Source organism: Hemiscyllium ocellatum, chromosome 39 (genome assembly GCF_020745735.1).
Source record: "Hemiscyllium ocellatum isolate sHemOce1 chromosome 39, sHemOce1.pat.X.cur, whole genome shotgun sequence".
Lineage (NCBI taxonomy): Eukaryota > Metazoa > Chordata > Chondrichthyes > Orectolobiformes > Hemiscylliidae > Hemiscyllium > Hemiscyllium ocellatum.
The window spans coordinates 7,502,331-7,522,229 of NC_083439.1; the positions used below are offsets into that span (position 1 = coordinate 7,502,331).

Below are 19,899 nucleotides of genomic sequence, written 5' to 3' on the forward strand. Positions count from 1 at the left end.
GTATGTTCATGTCTTTCTTTTCATGGTCAGTTTTGGTGAGGAATTTCAATGTGGAAAGATCTGAGTTGAAGGCACTAATGACCTGACCTTAACAGTTATTAGCTTAGTCTACAAAGGATTCCTACCTTTTATTTGCTTCACTTTTTTTTAAACCTTGCTTTGCAGGTTCACCCATTTGTGGTGCAGTACAATGACAAGAACGCAGAGGTGGTTTCCATGTGGGTTTGCAGAATGCTTGAAGAGAGGCGCTCTCAACAGGGTATCCAGTGACCAACCTCACCAGTCTCTACAGACAAAGGATGTTATGAAGATAATAAAATCTCAACAGCAAAAGCAATTTTTTTTTCCCCTCCAGTGTTGCCAGATCAATGTAGCTGAGTGTTCCGTGACCACAGCACGTCTTATATTATCTCATCTGAGCAGACATCTGTAACTGTCCTCTGACTTGGCAGGTGGTCTCAATTACAGCCATCATGGTATGATCTATAGACTATCTACAAAAAAGGTTGTATCACAGGGGGGGCAACACATTACAAGCAGCAGCGTCCAGGTTTTCACATCTAATTCACTGCACAGTTTATGTATGCCTGTTTGTCCTGTGTGAATTCTGACATAATCTGCCCTGTATCTGTAAACTGGTAGCATTGTTACCAGAGAGACTGATCTTGTCATTGGACTAGAAGGAATGATAAACTTGGCAAGCAAGACAAGGATCTGCCATTCTCCACCAATTGAACAATTAATATTTTGGATGTGTACTTATTTTTCTGAAAATACATTACAGCATTTTGGAATGCAAGTAAATATAAGGCCTTAAGTTTATTATATTCTTTGGTCAGGTTTGTATCAAAATTACAAACCTTTGATCTGCAATTATGGTTTTTAATATTTGATTGCGGTTTTGGATAAGATACTCACATTATGTACAGTCTTTTTGTTGATAAATTCAGTTAGAATATTTCCATCTTCTATTGTGCATTGCACTGATCGCTGTGGTAATCTGTGTAGGCACACAAATGCCTTACGTCATAATAATGTACCTTTATCATGTTCCTTTGTTCAGTAATGTGCAGTTTCTGCTGATTTTCTAAAACTTTCATTAAATAAAGAAGTTACCAAATGCCTAATATTGGTTTCAAAAGTGGAATTCACAACAATAACTTACTAATTCCCCAAAGTGGCTACAAAACATAGCTATCTATAAAACTGTTATATCATCCAGCAATGATGTTTCATCCGGATGCATGTCAAAAAACAAGAAAGGTATTCTGTATATTTACTTATGCAGGTGTTCACCTTAATGTCCCTGTTTACTTAACATGCACTGATTTTGTAGCAGCAAAGTAGGGGAATATTGCACAAAAAAATACATTTAAACATCAACACTCTCTGTGTGGATCATGCTAAGAATTAACTTGCATTTATGCAGTGCTTTTGATGGTCTTCAAATATAAAAGCCAATGAAATAGAATTGCAGGATAGAAGAATAATATTTACAAAACAAAAACAAGTCATTCAGACCAACAAGTCCATGGCAGTATTATGTGAGCCTCTTATCATTCTCCGTGCATTTCTGTTGGCATGTTCTTCTTTTCTCCCTCATATATTCATCTAGTTTTCCCCATTACATGTATCTGTGCTCATTGTTTCACCAATCCACTGTGGTAGCAGGTACCACATTTCTGACTATTCTCTGGATAAAAATATTTTGCCTGAATTTCCTGTTGAATTTATTATGCCTATCATAGGTTTGTGGCATTTAGTTCTGGTTTCTTCCACAAGTGGAACTCCTGTTTTAAGTCAACCCTATCAAATAGTTTCATAATCTTGAGGACCTCATTCATGTCACACCTCAGTCGTCTCTTCCCTAGAAAAAAAAGCACAGCTCATTCAGTTTTCTTAGTCTAGCTTCTCAATTCAAGTATCAACCTAGCAAATCTTTTATTTGACTTCCTACAGTGCCGTTTGTTTATTATATGGAGACTTGAACTGTTCAGAATCCTTTTCCTCAAGCAGCCCATTAGGTTGAGGATGAAACAAACACAGAAATTGTTGGAGAAACTAAGCAGCATCTGTGGAGAGAAAACAGTTAACATTTCAAGTCCAGTCATCCTTCTTCAGAACTGAGTTCACTGGGTTCAAAATATTAGCTCTGCTTTCTCTGTACAGACACTGCTGGATCCATTGGGTTTCTCCAGCAATTTTTATTTTTGTTTCAAATTTCCAGCATCCACAGTCCTTTGATTCATTTTAGAGAGTGACAATTACTTGCTTCCACTCAGGTTGCATGGGTTCTAAGATGGCTGATAAGTCCATTGTGAAATCTAAAAACGGCCACATGTTTTTGGAGCAGGTTGGATAGATTCTGTGCAGATTTGTCTCTGACACCTCAACTTCACCTCTGCATTCCTGACAAAGGTTCTTGAAGTCCCCTGGGACCTTACTGCTCTATCCTGGGTCACCCACAACCCAGGAACTCCCCTGAGTCAGCAGCTTTGGTCAACTTCTTCAAGAATGCTCTGAGGACATCACTAAAGTTTTTTCACTGACTCTTGCCAAGACCAAGTTCCAAGTAAGATAGTTGTTTCAGGAGTCTGGTGTCAGGCTTACAAACTGACAGAACTAGTTTTGAGTGGTTAACACTTCAATGCTGCACAAATGGGCTTGGGAGAGGATACTGTAATTGGATTGCTATTTTGCAAAGGCAGCGTTGGTGGTGCTTCTCAGGTTATTGGAGGTGCCTGCCATTGTGTGTCCAAGTCACTGAAGCATACAGGAGTGCGGAGAATACTACAACCTGGGGAACCATGGCCTTAGTCTTAGGTTTAAGATCTTGTCTTCAAATACTTTTTTCTCAATTGATTGTAGGATAAGGTGCCACATCGGAGCACTGACAAATTTTACTGTCCATGTCTATCTTCATTGAGAGATTTGCCCCATTTTCCAGGATGTCACTGTTGATCTTAATCAACTCTATTGATAATGGTGTTATGCTGTGGGTTGGTTGGATGAGGACCTGAGTTTTCAGGGTGTATAATGAAAGCTAATCTGCATTTTGAAGCTCAATGACTCAGGTTGGAATGATTTCAGTTTTGGATTGAGGTGGAGTTGGTGGAACAGTTTCCTACCTGCTCTGTAGATTATTTCCATGCCTATTGCTTTTTTTTTATTTACGCATGGAGTATAAACATTCCTGGTGTCCTAGAGAAGGTAGTTGCCTTCCTTAGTCATCATAGTCCATGTGCTGTGGATAGACCCACAATGCCTCTCGGGAGGAATTCCAGGATTTTGACCTAATGACACTGAAGGAACAGCAATGTATTTCCAAGTCAGAATGATGATGCCTTGAACTTTCAGGTAATGGTGTTCCCATGTCCTTCTAAATGGGTCATGGGTTTGGAAGGTTCTATCTAAGGATCTTTGGTTAATTTCTGCTGCTGAGTATTGGTGGTAGAGGAGTAGGCATGGTACCAGTCAAGCAAATTGTTTTACCCCAGATGGTGTCAAGCTTCTTGAGTGTTGTTGGAGCTGAATCCATCCAGGTAGATGGGGAGTATTCCATCACATTCCTGACTTGATCCTTGTAAATGATGGACAGACTTTGAAGAGTCAGAGAGTAAGTTACTCATTCCAGTATTCCCAGCCTCTAAATAGCTACTTTATTTATGCACTGGGTTCTTTTGAGTTTCTGGTCAATGGAAGCCTAGGATGCTGATAGTAGGGGATTAATTGATGGTAACATTATTGAATGCCAAGGGTGATGGCTAGGTTGTCACTTATTTGAGATGGTCTTTGCCTGACATTTTTGTGGAACCAATGTTACTTGCCTCTTTTCAGCTCAAGCATTTATATTGTCTAAGTCTTGTTGTATTTGGACATTGACTGCTTAAATGTCTGTGGAGTCACGAATAGTGCTGAACATTGTGCAATCATCAGCAAACATCCTCAAATCTGACCTGATGATGAAATGAATGTCACAGATAAAACAGCTGAAAATGGTATGGCCTAGGATAGTGCGCTGTGAAATTCTCATTAAGATACCGTGGAGGTGACAGACCTTCAAAAGCCACAACCATCTTCCAAGTGCCAGGTATGACTCAAACCATCAGAGAGTTTTCCCCCCAATTCCCTGTGATTCTAGATTTGCTAGAGCTTCTTGATGCTACACTTGGTCAAATGTGACATTGATGTCAAGGACTGTCACTCTCACCTCACCTCTGGAATTTGCTGGAATTATTGCAGTGAAGAAAATAAAGTTGATGCAATGACACAGCCTTGTTTGATCTCAACTGTTCACAGTACATTAAGTGCAGTCTAACCAGTATTCCAATATAGATTTAACATAAATTCACTACTTTTAAATTCTACCTCTTTGGAAATGAACCCCAAACTTTGTTTACTTTTTTTATGATTTTATTTTGTTAACCAGTGGCTTGCGGTTTACTTGATTTCTTTTTTTCCCTCTCTATTATCCTTGCGTGTCTCCTAGCCAACACTGAGCACTTTATTGTCCAGTATAACCCTATATCACTGAAGCCTGCCTCATGCTGAGTTCACTGTGAAATGGCAAGATCTGTGAAGATGTCTGCAAGATAATCATTCCATCCTCGTGAACAGAAAACCATCAAAAGAAGACAAACATATTTTTGTTTTATAAAACAATGTGACAGCAAATTTGTGCATCACACCATTCAACAACAACAAAATTCTCAATTGATCTGCTTTGACAGAGTTACATGAAGGGTGAATACGGGCTCTAATGTTCCTCTTCTTCAATTAGTGCCATTGGACCTTTTTGACCATCTGAACAGGCAGCCAGAGTATCTGCTTGATGCTTTATTCAAAAGGTAACATCACCAATAATGCAGTTCTGCTTCATCACAGCATGAACGTATCAGTTTAGACTGAATTCCTGGACTGGGACTTGAACCCAAAACCTTCTGTTTTCCTTCAAGTGAAAAGCAAGCATTCTTGCCAAGCTACTGTATCCCTTTGATTGAAAAATCGGTAATTGACCTGCTTCCAAATTTTAACCACATAAGTTCCCCAACACAATCCTTCGTTTTTCCCTTAATCCTTTAGAAAGCACTCCAACTGGAGCATCTGCTCAGCATAGCTCAAGACCAGGAACTAAAATATGATGAAAATCAAACCTACATCTTTCCCATATTGCCACTCAACATGAATTTTATGATGCTCTTGTTTACCTAATTCCCTTAGTCACCAAGGCAGTTGCATTTGTGCTCATTTTCTTATGTTGAGATTCTAGTGAAATCTGGCAAATAACTATTTAAATTCTTTATGGCAGCCATTATCAATGAAGTGTTCATGCAGCATTTATTCTGATAGAATAGAAGCATGGATACACATGTGTCTTTACATCAGATTTTATAATACAATTTTGTTTTCATTTTCACTAAAATGTTGTGGAAGTGTAGTCATTTAATATGACATTAGTGGCAGAAGACATCAATGAAATTCGTCCAATTTTTTTGTCTTCTGTGGCTTCCAAAATGTTTACCATGGAAGTGAGAACTGTGTATAATACTTTTAATTCCATTTATTGGTGTACTTCAATGCATGTTAAGTAGATTCTATTGCCGTGATTAGGTTCTATCTACAAATGAGGCATTCAGAACTTCTGAAACATTCAGGCCTCAACATTTGAATAGAATGACCAGACAATAAAATATGATAGAAAAGTCTGAGTTTCTTGGACCTTAGAGGTCAAATTTACCTGGGCCACAGGTTTGCAATTCAGAGGCTCCTACCTTAACACACTTATTTGCTCATCTGCCTGATTTCAGCACAGGTACAATTTGTCAAAGTTGAAACCTATCTTTAAAGCTCTGCGAAATAATCAGCAAAAGCATTTCATATTAGTGTGATTGTAAGCAACAGTATAATTTCCCAAATAAGAATTATTGAGCAAAGAACAAAGAAAATTACAGCACAGGAATGGGCCCTTCGTCCTTCCAAGCCTATGCCAATCCAGCTCCTTTCTCTAAACCTGTTGCCTATTTTCTAAGGGTCTGTATTCCTTTGCTCCCTGTCCATTAATGTACCTGTCTAGACACATCTTAAATGACACTATCGTGCTTGTCTCTACGGTGTCCACTGGAAATGTGTTCCTGGCACACACCACCCTCTGCCTAAAGAGTATATCTCTCTTAAACCTTTTCCCTCTCACTTTGAACTCATGACTCCTAGTAATTAAGTCCCTTACACTGGAAAAGGTCTTCTTGCTATCCACCCTGTCTATACCTCTCATGATTTTGTAGACCTCAATTAGGTCGCTCCTCAACCTCTGTCTTTTTCTCATGAAAATAATCCTAATCTTCTCAATCTCTCTTCATAGCTAGTGTCCTCCATACCAGGCAACATCCTGGTGAACCTCCTTTGCACCCTCTCCAAAGCATCCACATCCTTTTGATAATGTGGCGATCAGAACTGTATGCAGTATTCCAAATGTGGCCTAATCAAACTCTTATACAATTGTAACATGACCTGCCAACTTTAAATTAAAATCTCCTATCACCACTACCCTGTTGCTCCTAGAACTTTCCATAATCTGTTCACATATTTGTACCTCTATCTCATGCCCGCTGTTGGAAGGCCCACACCCTTCCTATTTCTGAGCTCTGCCCATATTGCCTCACTGCTTGAGTCCTGCATAATGTCCTCATTCAGCACAGCTGTGATATCCTTTCTGACCAGAAACATAACTCCTCCGCCCTTTTTTCCTCTCTCTATCCTGCCTGAAGCATCGATATTCTGGGATATTTAGTTGCCAATCATGCCCTTCCCTCAACCAAGTCTCAGTAATAGCAATAACATTTCACTCCCAGGTACTGATCCAAGCCCTAAGTTCATCTGTCTTACCTACTACACTCGTTGCATTAAAACAATGGACCTCAGACCACCTGTCCCTTTGCACTCATCATCTGCTCCCTGTCTACTCTTACCCTGAGTCATGCTGACTTCATTATCTAGTTTCTTACAGGCTTTAGTTACTACCTCAGTTCTGTCCACTAACCTCCTCATTTGGTTCCCATTCCCCTGACACATTAGTTTAAACCATCCCCAACAGCATTAGCAAAAGCACCCCCAAGGACATTGGTTCCAATCCGGCCCAGGTGTAGACCATCCAATTTGTAATAGACCCACCTCCCCCACAACCGGTCCCAATGTCCCAAAAATCTGAACCCCTCCCTCCTGCACTATCTATGACGCAATGCATTCATTTTCCCTATTCTTTCATTTCGACTCTGCTACCACTGCCACGTGCTAGTCAATCCTGAGATTGCTACCTCTGAGGTCCTACCTTTTAACTTGGCTCCTAATTCCCTAAATTCTGCTTTTAGGACCTCATCCCATTTTTTAACCTATATCATTGCTTCCTAAATGCACCATGACAACTGACTGTTCACCCTCCACCTTCAGAATATTCTGACGCCAGTCTGAGATATCCCTGAGCCATGCACCTGGGAGACAACGTACCATCCGGGAATCTTGTTTTTGACCACAGAACTATCTATCTACTCCCTTGACAACTGAATCCCCTATGACTATAGCCATTCCACACTTTCTCCCACCCCTCTGTACAACAGAGCCAGCTACGATGCCATGAACCTGGCTACTGCTGCCTTCCCCTGGTGAGCCATCTCCCCCAACAGTATCCAAAACTGTATACCTGTTTTGGAGGGAGATGATTGCAGGGGACATCTGTACTGCCTTCCTGTTCTTTCTCTGCCTTTTGGTCACCCACTCACTTTCTCCCTCAGCAATCCTAATCTGCAGTGTGACAAATTACTAAGCGTGCAATCCATGAGCTCCTCAGCATCATGGATGCTTTAAAGTGTGTCCATCTGCAGCTCCAGAGCCACCATGCAGTCTAATAAGAGTTGCAGCTGGACACACTTCCTGCATGTGAAGGAGTCAGGGTTATCAGCTGCATCCGTGTACTCCTATATTGAGCAAGAGGAGTATAACATAGGTCTGAGATCTCTTGCCATTTTTAATCTTAAGCTTAACTTAGTCTTAACTTAGATAAATGAAAAAGGAAAGAAAATGTTTTATTACTCACACAATAAAAAAAGAAATTGAGAAACTTTGCCTTATCAACACACACAGAGTTTTATTTGGGGGTTCATGGAGGAGGATGGGAGGGAGACACTACACGTAGTGTCTTGAGTTCAGCTGCTGCCCAAATATATCCGTTCAATCACCTTCCCAGAGCACAATTTGACTGCACTCACTCAGCTCCTCGCACTCACTACTCCCACTGCTGCTGCAAATGGAGGCCACTGACACTCGAGTTAAGTCCTTTAAAGAGGGAAATTTACCTTCCCCGGCAGCCCCCTGGTCCTCGCTGTCACCACTTCCACTGCTGCTGCAATTCCTCTGTTGTAGTTTTACATATTTTGGCCAGGGGTTTTCTGCTTTGACATAGATTAGTAGCAAGACCTAACTTTTTGATTGACCAACTAAAATTTCTCGTTGGAACTAATATGCAGTCTTTCGTTCCACATGATATTAGATCATTTCAGCCTGGAATGAGGAAGAAACAGGTGGAAGTTGAACACTAAACTTTGAATTGATTTTTTTAAATTGGTGGAAAATTAGATTATTTTTGTGTTATTAATATTTGAAGCTGCACCTGTATAAGAACATGAAACCTAATGTACTGTTTAAGCAGTTGGCTCAGCTCTTACCGGGCAAAAGTGAGGGTCGCAGATGCTGGAAACCAGAGTTTAGATTTTCCTGCTCCTCGGATGCTGCCTGACCTGCTGTGCTTTTTCATCACCACTCTGATCTAAACCCCAGCTCTCACTGGTCCAGCGGAATGCATGGATCTACAGATGATCACAATCCATGAATTAACAAACCTGTCAGTTGTAACACCAAAGATTCTGGACTGCAACATTGAGACTGCTGACGATATGATTAGTGTTTGCCTGGGCAAGTTAAACGTTATTGGCAACTTTAAAAGTGATGCAGTGGAAGATGATGAGCAACCCAGTTCTTAAGTGCAGAATTCACATCCAAGACAATCTTAAAGTGGAATGGGATTTCATGGTACAAAGCTACATTATCCACAATGTCAAGCACTATATTAACTGATGCAACTCCATTACTTGTTTTCCATGTTTGAATTCAAGGATACTAAACATCTCACTAAAAAGATGCTTTCAAATTATTGTTCCCTGGAAGAGCTTAATCCCAAACTTCTCAGGTGTCAAGCATTTTTCTAAGGTCGATGCAAAAAGTATTGACCCATACATCTTTCCCGAGAGTCACAGGAGCTGCCAACTTTTAGAACATGTTTCAGTGGATACCATTTCCTCAGATTATCATCAGACAGGATATATTGCAACAGCATGTAGATTGTATCATTGAGAATCTGTGAAATTATCTCTGTATCGCAGATGGCATTGCAGTCTAAAAATGGTCTATAATACACCAAGCCATACTTCACAGGCATGTTCAGAAAATGGTATGCCTGACAAACTACTGCTTCATAGAATCGTAGAATCACTACAGTGTGGAAGGAGGCCATTCGGCCCACTGAGTTCACATCAACCCTCTGAACAGCATCTCACCCAGACCTAGCCCCCAACCCTATCCCTGTAACCCTCTATTTACTATTTTCATTCTACCTAACCTGTACATTTTTGGACCATGGGAGAAAACCAGAGGAAACTCACGCTGGAGAATGTGCAAACTCCACACAGTCACCAAAGACTGGAATCAAGCCCCTGTCCCTGGTGCTGTAAGGCAGCAGTGCTAACCACTGTGCCATCATGCTGTCCTCAATGCTGTCAGTGTAATTGTCTGTAGAATGCACTGTCCATATCATAAAATCCGTGATAATCAAGTGTAAACCAACTTGCCAAGTGTTTGAATCTCTGTAATAAACCTACCATACTCCTCAGGCTATGGCTCACCCTCAAGCCAGCTTTCATGTTTAGAAAACAGAATTGCACAATTTTTCCTTCCCACATTTCACACATTTGTTTCCAACCAGCCACATGTGTACAATGCATTGTTGGAAAAAGGGGAGAAAATGATACACGAGCATGATCAACGAGCATCCCAACTTTAACCAGGAAAAGGTATAAAAGTTTGAGATTGTCATACAAACATGTCGGTTCATGGTAGGATACTGCATCATTGTGTCCAGCCTAGGTGACACGATGTTGTAATGAGCAAAAATCAAGTCATGCAAAGAAATAGACATATCCAAACTGCACATCATCAATCACCCAATGCACAGGATGACAAATCAGATACTGAAAATATTGTTACTTCCAGACAACAACCACACGTCTGCAACAACTGATGCACATTCATTCACAATGTCAGACAGTACAGTGCAGACTGAAGCTACACATTCAAGTTATGATAACTGTGTAAGAACTAGATCTGGTCATGCATATATCTAGCATTGGCTTAATGTGTAGAAATAATATATCTGTAGGTTTATTGGAGAATGTTTCTCATTCTTTAAAGAAAAAAGATGGTGGGGAGAAAGTGGATTAATCCCAAATTCAAGGCATTTACAAAAAGAAAACTCTTTTTGAAATAATCTCAGTTCAGAGGTTCTTTTGTATACCTTGTTCTCCTTCATTTTAGCATTCAGTTTTATTGTCAGCCAAGAGTACTCTGACAACTCTGGTGAAGTCTGCGCAATTCAGCTTCTGTATTCCTAGCTTTGCAGTTATTTTTGATTTTATTTAGATTTTCTCATCTGACTTGTTAATGTGATCAATCTGATGTTATTAATAAAACCTGCATGAACACATGCACTGTAGAGTTATCCTCTTGGTTTCTTTCATGTTTAATGCAGCCGCTTAGGTCTTTAGCAGTAATTTTTTTTAAGATATAAAGCAGATCCCAGTGCAAATTCTGCTTCTTAATTCTAAACTTAAATTATCATTAGAAGAGTACTTTGAAAAAAAAGAAGCAGTTTACTTTGGTCTGAGGGAAGAGTCATTTACTTTTGTGACATGATAACAATGATGTGTGAAGACAAGATGCTACATCTCATTGGTATTGGAACAGCTTATCATGGAGCCCACAAGGGAACAGGCTATTCTGGACCTAGTGCTATGTAATGAACTAGACTTTTTAGAAGATCTTAAAGTAAGGGAACACTAAGGGAGTAGTGATCATAATATGGTAGAGTTCAGTCTGCAGTTTGAAAGAGAGAAGGCAAAATCGGATGTAATGGTGTTACAGTTAAACAAAGGTAACTATAAGGGCATGAGAGAGGAACTGACGAAAATCGACTGGAAGCGGAGCCTAGCGGGGAAGACAGTAGAGCAAAAATGGCAGGAGTTTGTGGGTATAATTGAGGACACTGTACAATTATCCAGGGAGGGATTAGACAGCCATGGCTGACAAAGGAAGTCAGGAAATGTATCAAAGAGAAAGAGAGATCCTATAAAGTGGCCAAGAGCAGTGGAAAATCAGAAGATTGGGAAGGCTACAAAAACAGAGGATAACAAAGAGAGAAATAAGGAAGAAGAGGATCTAATATGAAGGTAGGCTAGCCAGTAAGATTAGAAATGATAGTAAAAGTTTCTTTCAATACATAAGAAACAAACAACAGGCAAAAGTAGACATTGGGCCACTTCAAACTGATGCTGGAAGGCTAGTGATGGGAGATAAGGAAATAGCTGGAGAACTTAATAAGTACTTTGCATTAGTCTTCACAGTGGAAGACATGAGTAATATCCCAACAATTAAAGGAAGTCAGGGGGCTGGGTTGAGTATAGTTGCCATTGCAAAAGAGGAAGTGCTAGAAAAGCTAAAAGGTCTTAAAATCGACAAATCTCCTAGCACCGATGGGCTACATCCTAGAGTTCTGAGGGAGGTGGCTGAGGAAATAGCGGAGGCGTTGGTTGAGACCTTTCAAAAGTCACTGGAGTCAGGGGAAGTCCCAGATGATTGGAAGATCGCTGTTGTAACCCCATTGTTCAAGAAAGGGTCAAGACAAAAGATGGAGAATTATAGGCCAATTAGCCTAATCTCATTTGTTGGTAAAATTCTAGAATCCATCATTAAGGATGAGGTTTCTAAATTCTTGGAAGAGCAGGGTCGGATTAGAAGTTTCCTGAAGAAGGGCTTATGCCCGAAACGTTCGTTTCTCCTGTTCCTTGGATGCTGCCTGACCTGCTGCGCTTTTCCAGCAACACATTTTCAACTCTGATCTCCAGCATCTGCTGTCCGCACTTTCTCCTCGGATTAGAACAAGTCAACATGGATTTAGTAAGGGGAGGTCGTGCCTGACAAGCCTGTTAGAATTCTTTGAAGAGGTGACAAGTAGGTTAGACCAGGGAAACCCAGTGGATGTGGTCTATCTAGACTTCCAGAAGGCCTTTGATAAGATGCCACACAGGAGGCTGCTGAGTAGGGTGAGGGCCCATGGTGTTCGAGGTGAGCTACTGGCATGGATTGAGGATTGGCTGTCTTGACAGAAGGCAGAGAGTTGGGATAAGAGGTTCTTTATCGGAATGGCAGCCGGTGACAAGCGGGGTCCCGCAGGGTTCAGTGTTGGGGCCGCAGCTGTTCATGTTATAAATTAATGATCTGGATGAAGGGACTGGGGGCATTCTAGCAAAGTTTGCCGATGATACGAAGATAGGTGGACAGGCAGGTAGTACTGAGGAAGTGGGGAAGCTGCAGAAGGATCTAAACAGTTTGGGAGAGTGGTCCAGGAAATGGCTGATGAAATTCAATGTGAGCAAATGTGAGATCTTGCACTTTGGAAAAAACAATACAAGCATGGACTACTTTCTAAACTGTGAGAAAATTCATAAAGCCAGAGTACAAAGGGATCTGGGAGTGCTCGTCGAGAATTCTCTAAAGGTAAACATGCAGGTTGAGTCCATGATTAAGAAAGCGAATGCAATGTTGACATTTATCTCAAGAGGGTTGGAATATAAAAGCACTGTTGTGCTACTGAGACTTTATAAAGCTCTGGCTAGGGCCCATCTGGAGTACTGTGTCCAGTTTTGAGCCCCACGCCTCAGGAAGGACATACTGGCACTGGAGCGTGTCCAGCGGAGATTCACACGGATGATCCCTGGAATGGTAGGTCTAACATACGAGGAACAGCTGAGGATCCTGGGATTGTATTCATTGGAGTTTAGAAGATTAAGGGGAGTTTTAATAGAAACTTACAAGATAATACATGGCTTGGAAAGGGTGGATGCTAGGAAATTGTTTCAGTTAGGTGAGGAAACTAGGACCCATGGGCACAGCCTTAAAATTAGAGGGGGTAAATTCAGAACAGAAATGCGGAGACTTTCCTTCAGCCAGAGAGTGGTGGGCCTGTGGAATTCATTGACGTGGAGGCCAGGACGCTAAATGTCTTCAAGGCAGAGATTGATAAATTCTTGATGTCACAAGCAATTAAGGGCTTTGGGGAGAATGTAGGTAAGTGGAGTTGAAATGCCATCAGCCATGATTAAATGGACTCAATGGGCCGAATGGCCTTACTTCCACTCCTATGTCTTATGGTATTTGCATCACTGCCTTGTCTGTGCACAAATAAGATAGAGCTCTAAAGTCTTTTAAGGTAGAATATTACAAGTTTTAGAAGAAGACTACCAGCTAGTTTCCTTTATTACAATATGCTGCAGGGCGTGCTATCTTTACAGCTGTAATTAAATGTATTTACATTTGATGCAGTCTCTGCTTCGCACCAATTGTAAAGCAAATCCCGATTCACTGAGAGCATGTGAAATGTAAATCCATTGCAGTGTGAAATCAGGTATAAAAGGGTGGCAATGGGGCAGTCCCTTAACTCTCCTGAACACTTTTGACCAACCTGGAATGAATTAAAAAGTTTAAGGAGTTAAAACGTTTAAAATATAACCTTTGGGAGATGAGCTTTGCATATGGTGCATACATTCTTCAAAGCATGGGAACAAGGATCCTGACTTGTACTCTGCTTTTTAAAATTCAGTTGTGTTCAATTACATGTTAATTTAATGTTTTGTACTGAGGTATAGAAGTATTACTTGCTAAGGATGTTGTCTAATAAACTGCAAGATACATATATATTGGTCATACCTAGCAAACATACCAGACTGGGATTTGGTTAATTTTCTAATGGTGGTTGTATATTGCAGCAGGAATGTTTACTTGCATTTTCCACTTGCTGTTTCCTGCATTTTGAAAAATGTCAGTGATATGATGAGATTAAGTCAACAATATTTGATTTCTTAGTGTACATTGAACTATATCAACCAGAACTCCTCCAAAATAAACCTGTGCTGATTTAGTAATTTCATCAGGGGATGCGAACAGAAACATTGCAGTTAGGCATTAATAATTCCAGTGTCAAGGTTTGATTCATCTTCACAGACATTTGGGCGAACATGTTGGATGTGGGTTTGCAGATAGCTTATGAGACTAATCTCAGTCTTACAGGCTCCCCACAGTGAGGACATCAGTTGAAGTGGTAGTGGATTGTTGACTTGAGAAGCAGCTCTCTCCTTCCATTTATCAGCGGCTGCTCTTGTGGTCTCGAAGGTCATGAAACCATTTTGATAATGAATTGCCATCTTGGTTATGACTAGACATTTGCTTCTATGTTTTGATATTAAGCAGAGCAGGCATATTGTCTTTGAATCATTTCCTTTGACCCATTGTGAATTGGTTCCCTGAAATGACTCTGAAGGATCACCTGCTTGGGCAATGTTGAGATCAGGACTTTTGATCACGTTTCTTGTCCATCTCGTCTGACGTGGAATTATCATGTGCTCTAAACTTGACAAATCTGTGTCTTAGACTTTAGTGTAGTTTCTCATCGCTGTCAGAATCCTGTTAACAGATATCCTAAAATAATAATTATGCTCTATACTTTCCTGCAAAAAAAATTAAAAGGATACCAGGAATTTTGAAAGAGTGCATAAAATGGGTGCTATCACAAAATGCATTTTTTTCTCAGTTTTCATTTAGTGTTGCATAAGCCAATCAACTCAATTGATCTTAAATTATTGTTTGTATGTTTATCTGCATGAAATAATTCTGCAGGCCACTCTATGAGTATTTTGCAGATTTTAACTAAGTTTTCAATGGAAGATGTGCTTATTGATTTCTCTCCCAAAATGCAATGAAAAGCTACAATAAACTCACCCCCATCTTGAAACCACAATGGCACATTGGAAATCAACATGTCTAAGAAAACTTCATTGACAGAGCAGTCAAACTAATAAAGTTGTTTGAAATGTGAATTGACACCAAAACTATTAATTATTAATTTTATCGATCCTTTATTATCAAAATTGATTTGAAAGATAAACGTTCACAGTGCTGCACAACTGAAATGAAACAAGCATTATTAATTCAAATATAGAAAAACTGCTTTTTATGTATGCAGAGAAACACAGTAAATAAAGTATAACTTGATGTAAAAGTAATGGGGCAGGGGACAGATATCACAGTCCATATAGACTTTCAGAAATGGATATAATTGATTTAACCTGGAGAGATTAACTTATCATTATAAAAGTACTATTGGGGTAGTGTTTTGATATTTACACCCTTTGTTCTGGATTCCTGCACCAGAGGAAATGGCTTCTCTGAACCTACCCTAATGTATTCATCATTATAATAAATACTTCCATTAGATCAGCCCTTAAACTTCTGAACACACAAAAATACAGCCTAGGTTTATGCTGCCTGTCCTAGTAATTTAACCTTATAATCCTGATGTCATTCTCATGAGGTTGTGCTTTATATCTTGCTATGCCAATAGAAAATTCTTACTTTATCAATTGCTGATCCTTAATTAGGAACAGAATTTATCAGAGGACAGTTGACTACTTGAGACAAAGGGGACAGTGCTAAATTAAACTATCCTTCTCTACAGAAGAAAATGGTCGTAAGTTGGAATTCAAAAACTCTCAGATAACCACTAATATGTCTTGTTGATTGAAAATGTAAACAGTCCGAGTGGTGAGAATTCTGCTAGAAATAAAAGTGGATTTTAGCACTATCAATGCTTTAATAATGGATTTGTCAACTTTCTGTTGATACAATTAGCAAAAACATTAGCAGCTTGAAGTGCATTTAGAATGCCTGCGCCACAGGTACATAATGAGCAAGAATGGCTTCGGGATGGGTTTGGTCTTGTTCTCAGACTTCCCCACAATCTCAAAAGTCAATAACTGATTTGCCCACCTTTGTTTTCTGGGACTGTCTCTCAGTGCTTCTAGATAATGGGATCCGTCCTCCCACATGAACACATGCACACATACCAGATTTAAGTTGACAGATGCCCTTCTAATGGGTGCCAGATACAAGGACTCCCATACTCTAAACTCTACATTCTCCGAAACTACAAGACTTAAGGCAACTTCCTTCCTTGAGGAGAGTAATCCAGACTAAAGACCATCTTCAAGCTACAATCACAGCAACATTTCCAGTTCACAGGACACCAACAGTGATATCACACCTTAATGCTTTCCATTGTTGATATTGACAGGACCTAGTTTTCTTCGAGTTATCCCTGAAAACAAAGTCATCAGGTCTTACTAACACCATCTAAGCTCCCATTCACTGCTACAACATCTCCATTTTTGGCACAAATTTCTTCATGCTCCCAATCTTAACATCCTATGTCTTGAAAGCCTCCACTCTCACTACTGAAGACAAAAAGATTCCCAAACATTGTCATCTGTGTTGCACATTCAGCTAGTTTCTGGTGCTACCTCCACTGGTTCTAAATCTAGAATTACCCAGCAAACCAAAACCCAAATCCTACCATCCATTGTAACAAAGTCAGGTTATTTACATTACCAGTGCTACAAATCAGAATCCCTCCAGAATGATGTCACACAAACACCAAGCAGCTATAACTGCTGCTCATCCACCACCACACCTTATCACCCGAGCATTAGCCTCCATTGAAGCTTTTTGCCATCTTCCTATGGATTCAGAGCTTTGAAAGAAATAACAGGTAAAAGTTAACTATGCTGATAAAGTTAGAAGTAATAACATGTGGGAAGTGCTATTTATAATTTGTATTTGTTGTCAAGAGGGCACACTGTCTGTATAGAGTTTGCACACTCTCCCCATTTCTGCGTGGGTTTCCTCTGGGTGCACCGGTTTCCTACCACAGTCCAAAGATGTGCTGGTCAGGTGAATTGGCCATGTTAAATTGCCCATAGTGTTAGGTGCATTAATCAGAGCGAAATGGATCTGGGTAGGTTACTCTTTGGAAGGTCGGTGTGGACTTGTTGAGCTGAAAGACCTGTTTCCAGACTGGAGGGAATCTGATCTGATCTGATAAGGGCAGCTAAGTGTCAACCACATTGCTGTGGGGCTGAGTCACATGTAGGCCAGACCAGGTAAGGATGGTGGTTTCTTTCCCTAAAGGTTTTTAGTGAACCAGAAGGTTTTTCCAACAATTGTTTTGTGATCATTAGTAGACCCTTATCCTAGATTTCCAATTGAATTCAAATTCCACCATCTGTCATGTGGGATTTGAACCCAGGTCCCCGAACATGCTCTGAGTTTCTTGTTTAACAGTCTAACGATAATGTCACCAGGCCTTTACTATCTCAAATTATTTTGAAGTGATAACTGTTATAGAAATTCCAAAAAGGCGATTTCTAAAACTATATACAGTAGTACCCATGGGGGATACATTCCAAGCTGGAAATGTGTTGCTGGAAAAGCGCAGCAGGTCAGGCAGCATCCAAGGAACAGGAAATTCGACGTTTCGGGCATAAGCCCTTCTTCAGGATACATTCCAAGACCTACTACAGAAATCCAAAAGCACAGACAGGAGCGAACCCATTAATTTCAATGGGAAATTTACCTTCCCAGCAGCCCCCTTGTCCTTGGTTCTGGAATGTTCCCTATAATATGTTTGGGTAAACCGCAGGTAACTGAATCCGTAGAAAACAATTCCACAGATACAGCGGTCACCCTGTATGTTATTTAGGTTCCTGACTACAAGCTTAATTTTAAATTATTTCTAGGACAATCCTTCAAAATCACCTCCCAGTTGGCTGATGCTAATTGTATCTCAATCCAACAGTGGAATTTTTTTTTGTTTTGTTTGAGAACCCTAATTAATAACTTTCTTAATTACCAGTGTAAGGTAAAAGCAAAATAAACACATTACCCTGTCTGAATGAATAAATCAATATGTAAATCACTCAGAACTGCCTAATAAGTGTTTATGAAACACTTTATGTTCATTTTATTTTCCTTTTGAATGACCACACTGCTGTTATATCATCCTCCCACAATATTGCCTTGTGTTTTAACTCACATTATCTGCTTATCTGGGAGGAAAGCATTGTTGTTTCACATTTAATTAAACATTCTACAATCACGGTGTACATGTAGTAAGTTCCATCTGAAACACTGTACGACTGATAATCATTTCCCAACCATTAATTTTTATTGTAATATGTGGACTAGATCAGATTCTGCCACAATAGTGGAGTTCTTTCATTATATTTCCTAATATTATACTGCACTAATGTTTTTCTTGAGCCTTGGTCTGTTATTTTAATTGCTGTGCTACATCATTTCTCACCACACTGCCATAACCCAGGAAGATTAGGTGAACCTATAACTTTGTTATTACAAAATTGCTTCAAACACAAGTCTGAATGGCCTTATAGATAACCATAGTTGTGGATATAGACAGAGGTTTGTTTTTTTTTGCTCCCAAGTTTGGTGGCACAGTAACCAAATGTTACTGGTTTTTATAAAGCACCTTGGGACATTATATTACATTGAGCTGCTATGTAAATATAAGTTGTTGGTGAGGTTGCAAGGGTCACAGACTACAATTCTTGAGGAAACTCTAATGCTGCTTTTATGTCTTGCTGTCAAATTTATAATGACTTTGCTCTCAGCTTATGGCTTGTTAGGAAAGGCCAGTTATTATTAAAACAACAAATCTTGCTCCCTATTGAGTAAGGAAAGGAACCTAACTAGGATTATTAAAAGTCTGTGTGCAGCATATGCACACTCACAGACAAATAAATAAGTGTGTTTACACTTTTGTTTTTTTTTCCCCATCTTCACCACATCTTTGTTTAGCTTTCCACCAGTCTACTCTGTGATAATTCATAACGGCTTAAGGATTATGGCACCTGTAATGCACTGAATGATTTTTATGTTGTTTCCTTAACATCATTGGGCCTTGACATCTTTGCCACCCTTTTTGTTGCTTGAGAGTACTGACACCAAAGCACAGTAATGATTTGACAGAAGTTGTTCACCTCTACAAGTGCAGCACCAAAGAGCTCATCAAGCAGTTCTAATACTTGACCAAAACCTCCTGATTAAAGCACACTAAAAAAGGTACACGTCGTCTATTCATGCCCTCACAAATGTTCCAAAATATGTAATGACCTGTGAATTTTAAGAATCGCCAACTGTGAAGCTCATATAACATCAAAGTGGAAGAAAGCTACAGTTGCCTATCAGATAACAGTGAATAATTTTCAACTGCAGAATAACAAATATTGAGGAATGAGAAAAGCCCCTGTGACCATGAAAAGGCAACTCCGTGCACTAATTAAATGTTATTAAGTTAAACATAGAGAGAAGCCTTAAAAGTTAAATCCAGGCCTTGAGCTCTGTAATTCTCAACTGTTAACAGTTAGCCTTTCCACTTCCCATGCATAAGAGACTGCTTAAAAACAAATCTCTATGGCCAAGAATTAAGTCATTTGCCCTGACTGTTCTTTGTCTTGATGTCAGTTCTTGTCTGATACTCTCCTGTGAATGTTCCTTGTGAACATTTTTATTATGTGAGAGGTGCTATGTAAATGTTGAAGTTGAAATGTAATTATCATGATGTGGCCAAACATAGAAAATGCATTAATGACTATATTTATTGGTTTGTATCATGGA

The 19,899-nt window shown here is 39.7% G+C and overlaps 1 protein-coding gene across 6 annotated transcripts in view; it reads left to right on the forward strand.

The window, feature by feature from the left end:
* The window catches only part of map2k5 (mitogen-activated protein kinase kinase 5), a 393,643-nt gene extending 392,516 nt beyond the window's left edge, over window positions 1-1,127 (forward strand). For all 6 annotated transcript variants that reach the window (XM_060852989.1, XM_060852986.1, XM_060852988.1 and 3 more), the window contains one exon: window positions 166-1,127. In XM_060852989.1, coding sequence (XP_060708972.1) covers window positions 166-270 — 105 coding nt within the window. In that variant the 3' untranslated portion in view covers window positions 271-1,127. The remainder of the gene's footprint in view (window positions 1-165) is intronic.
* Window positions 1,128-19,899: the final 18,772 nt, after the last annotated feature.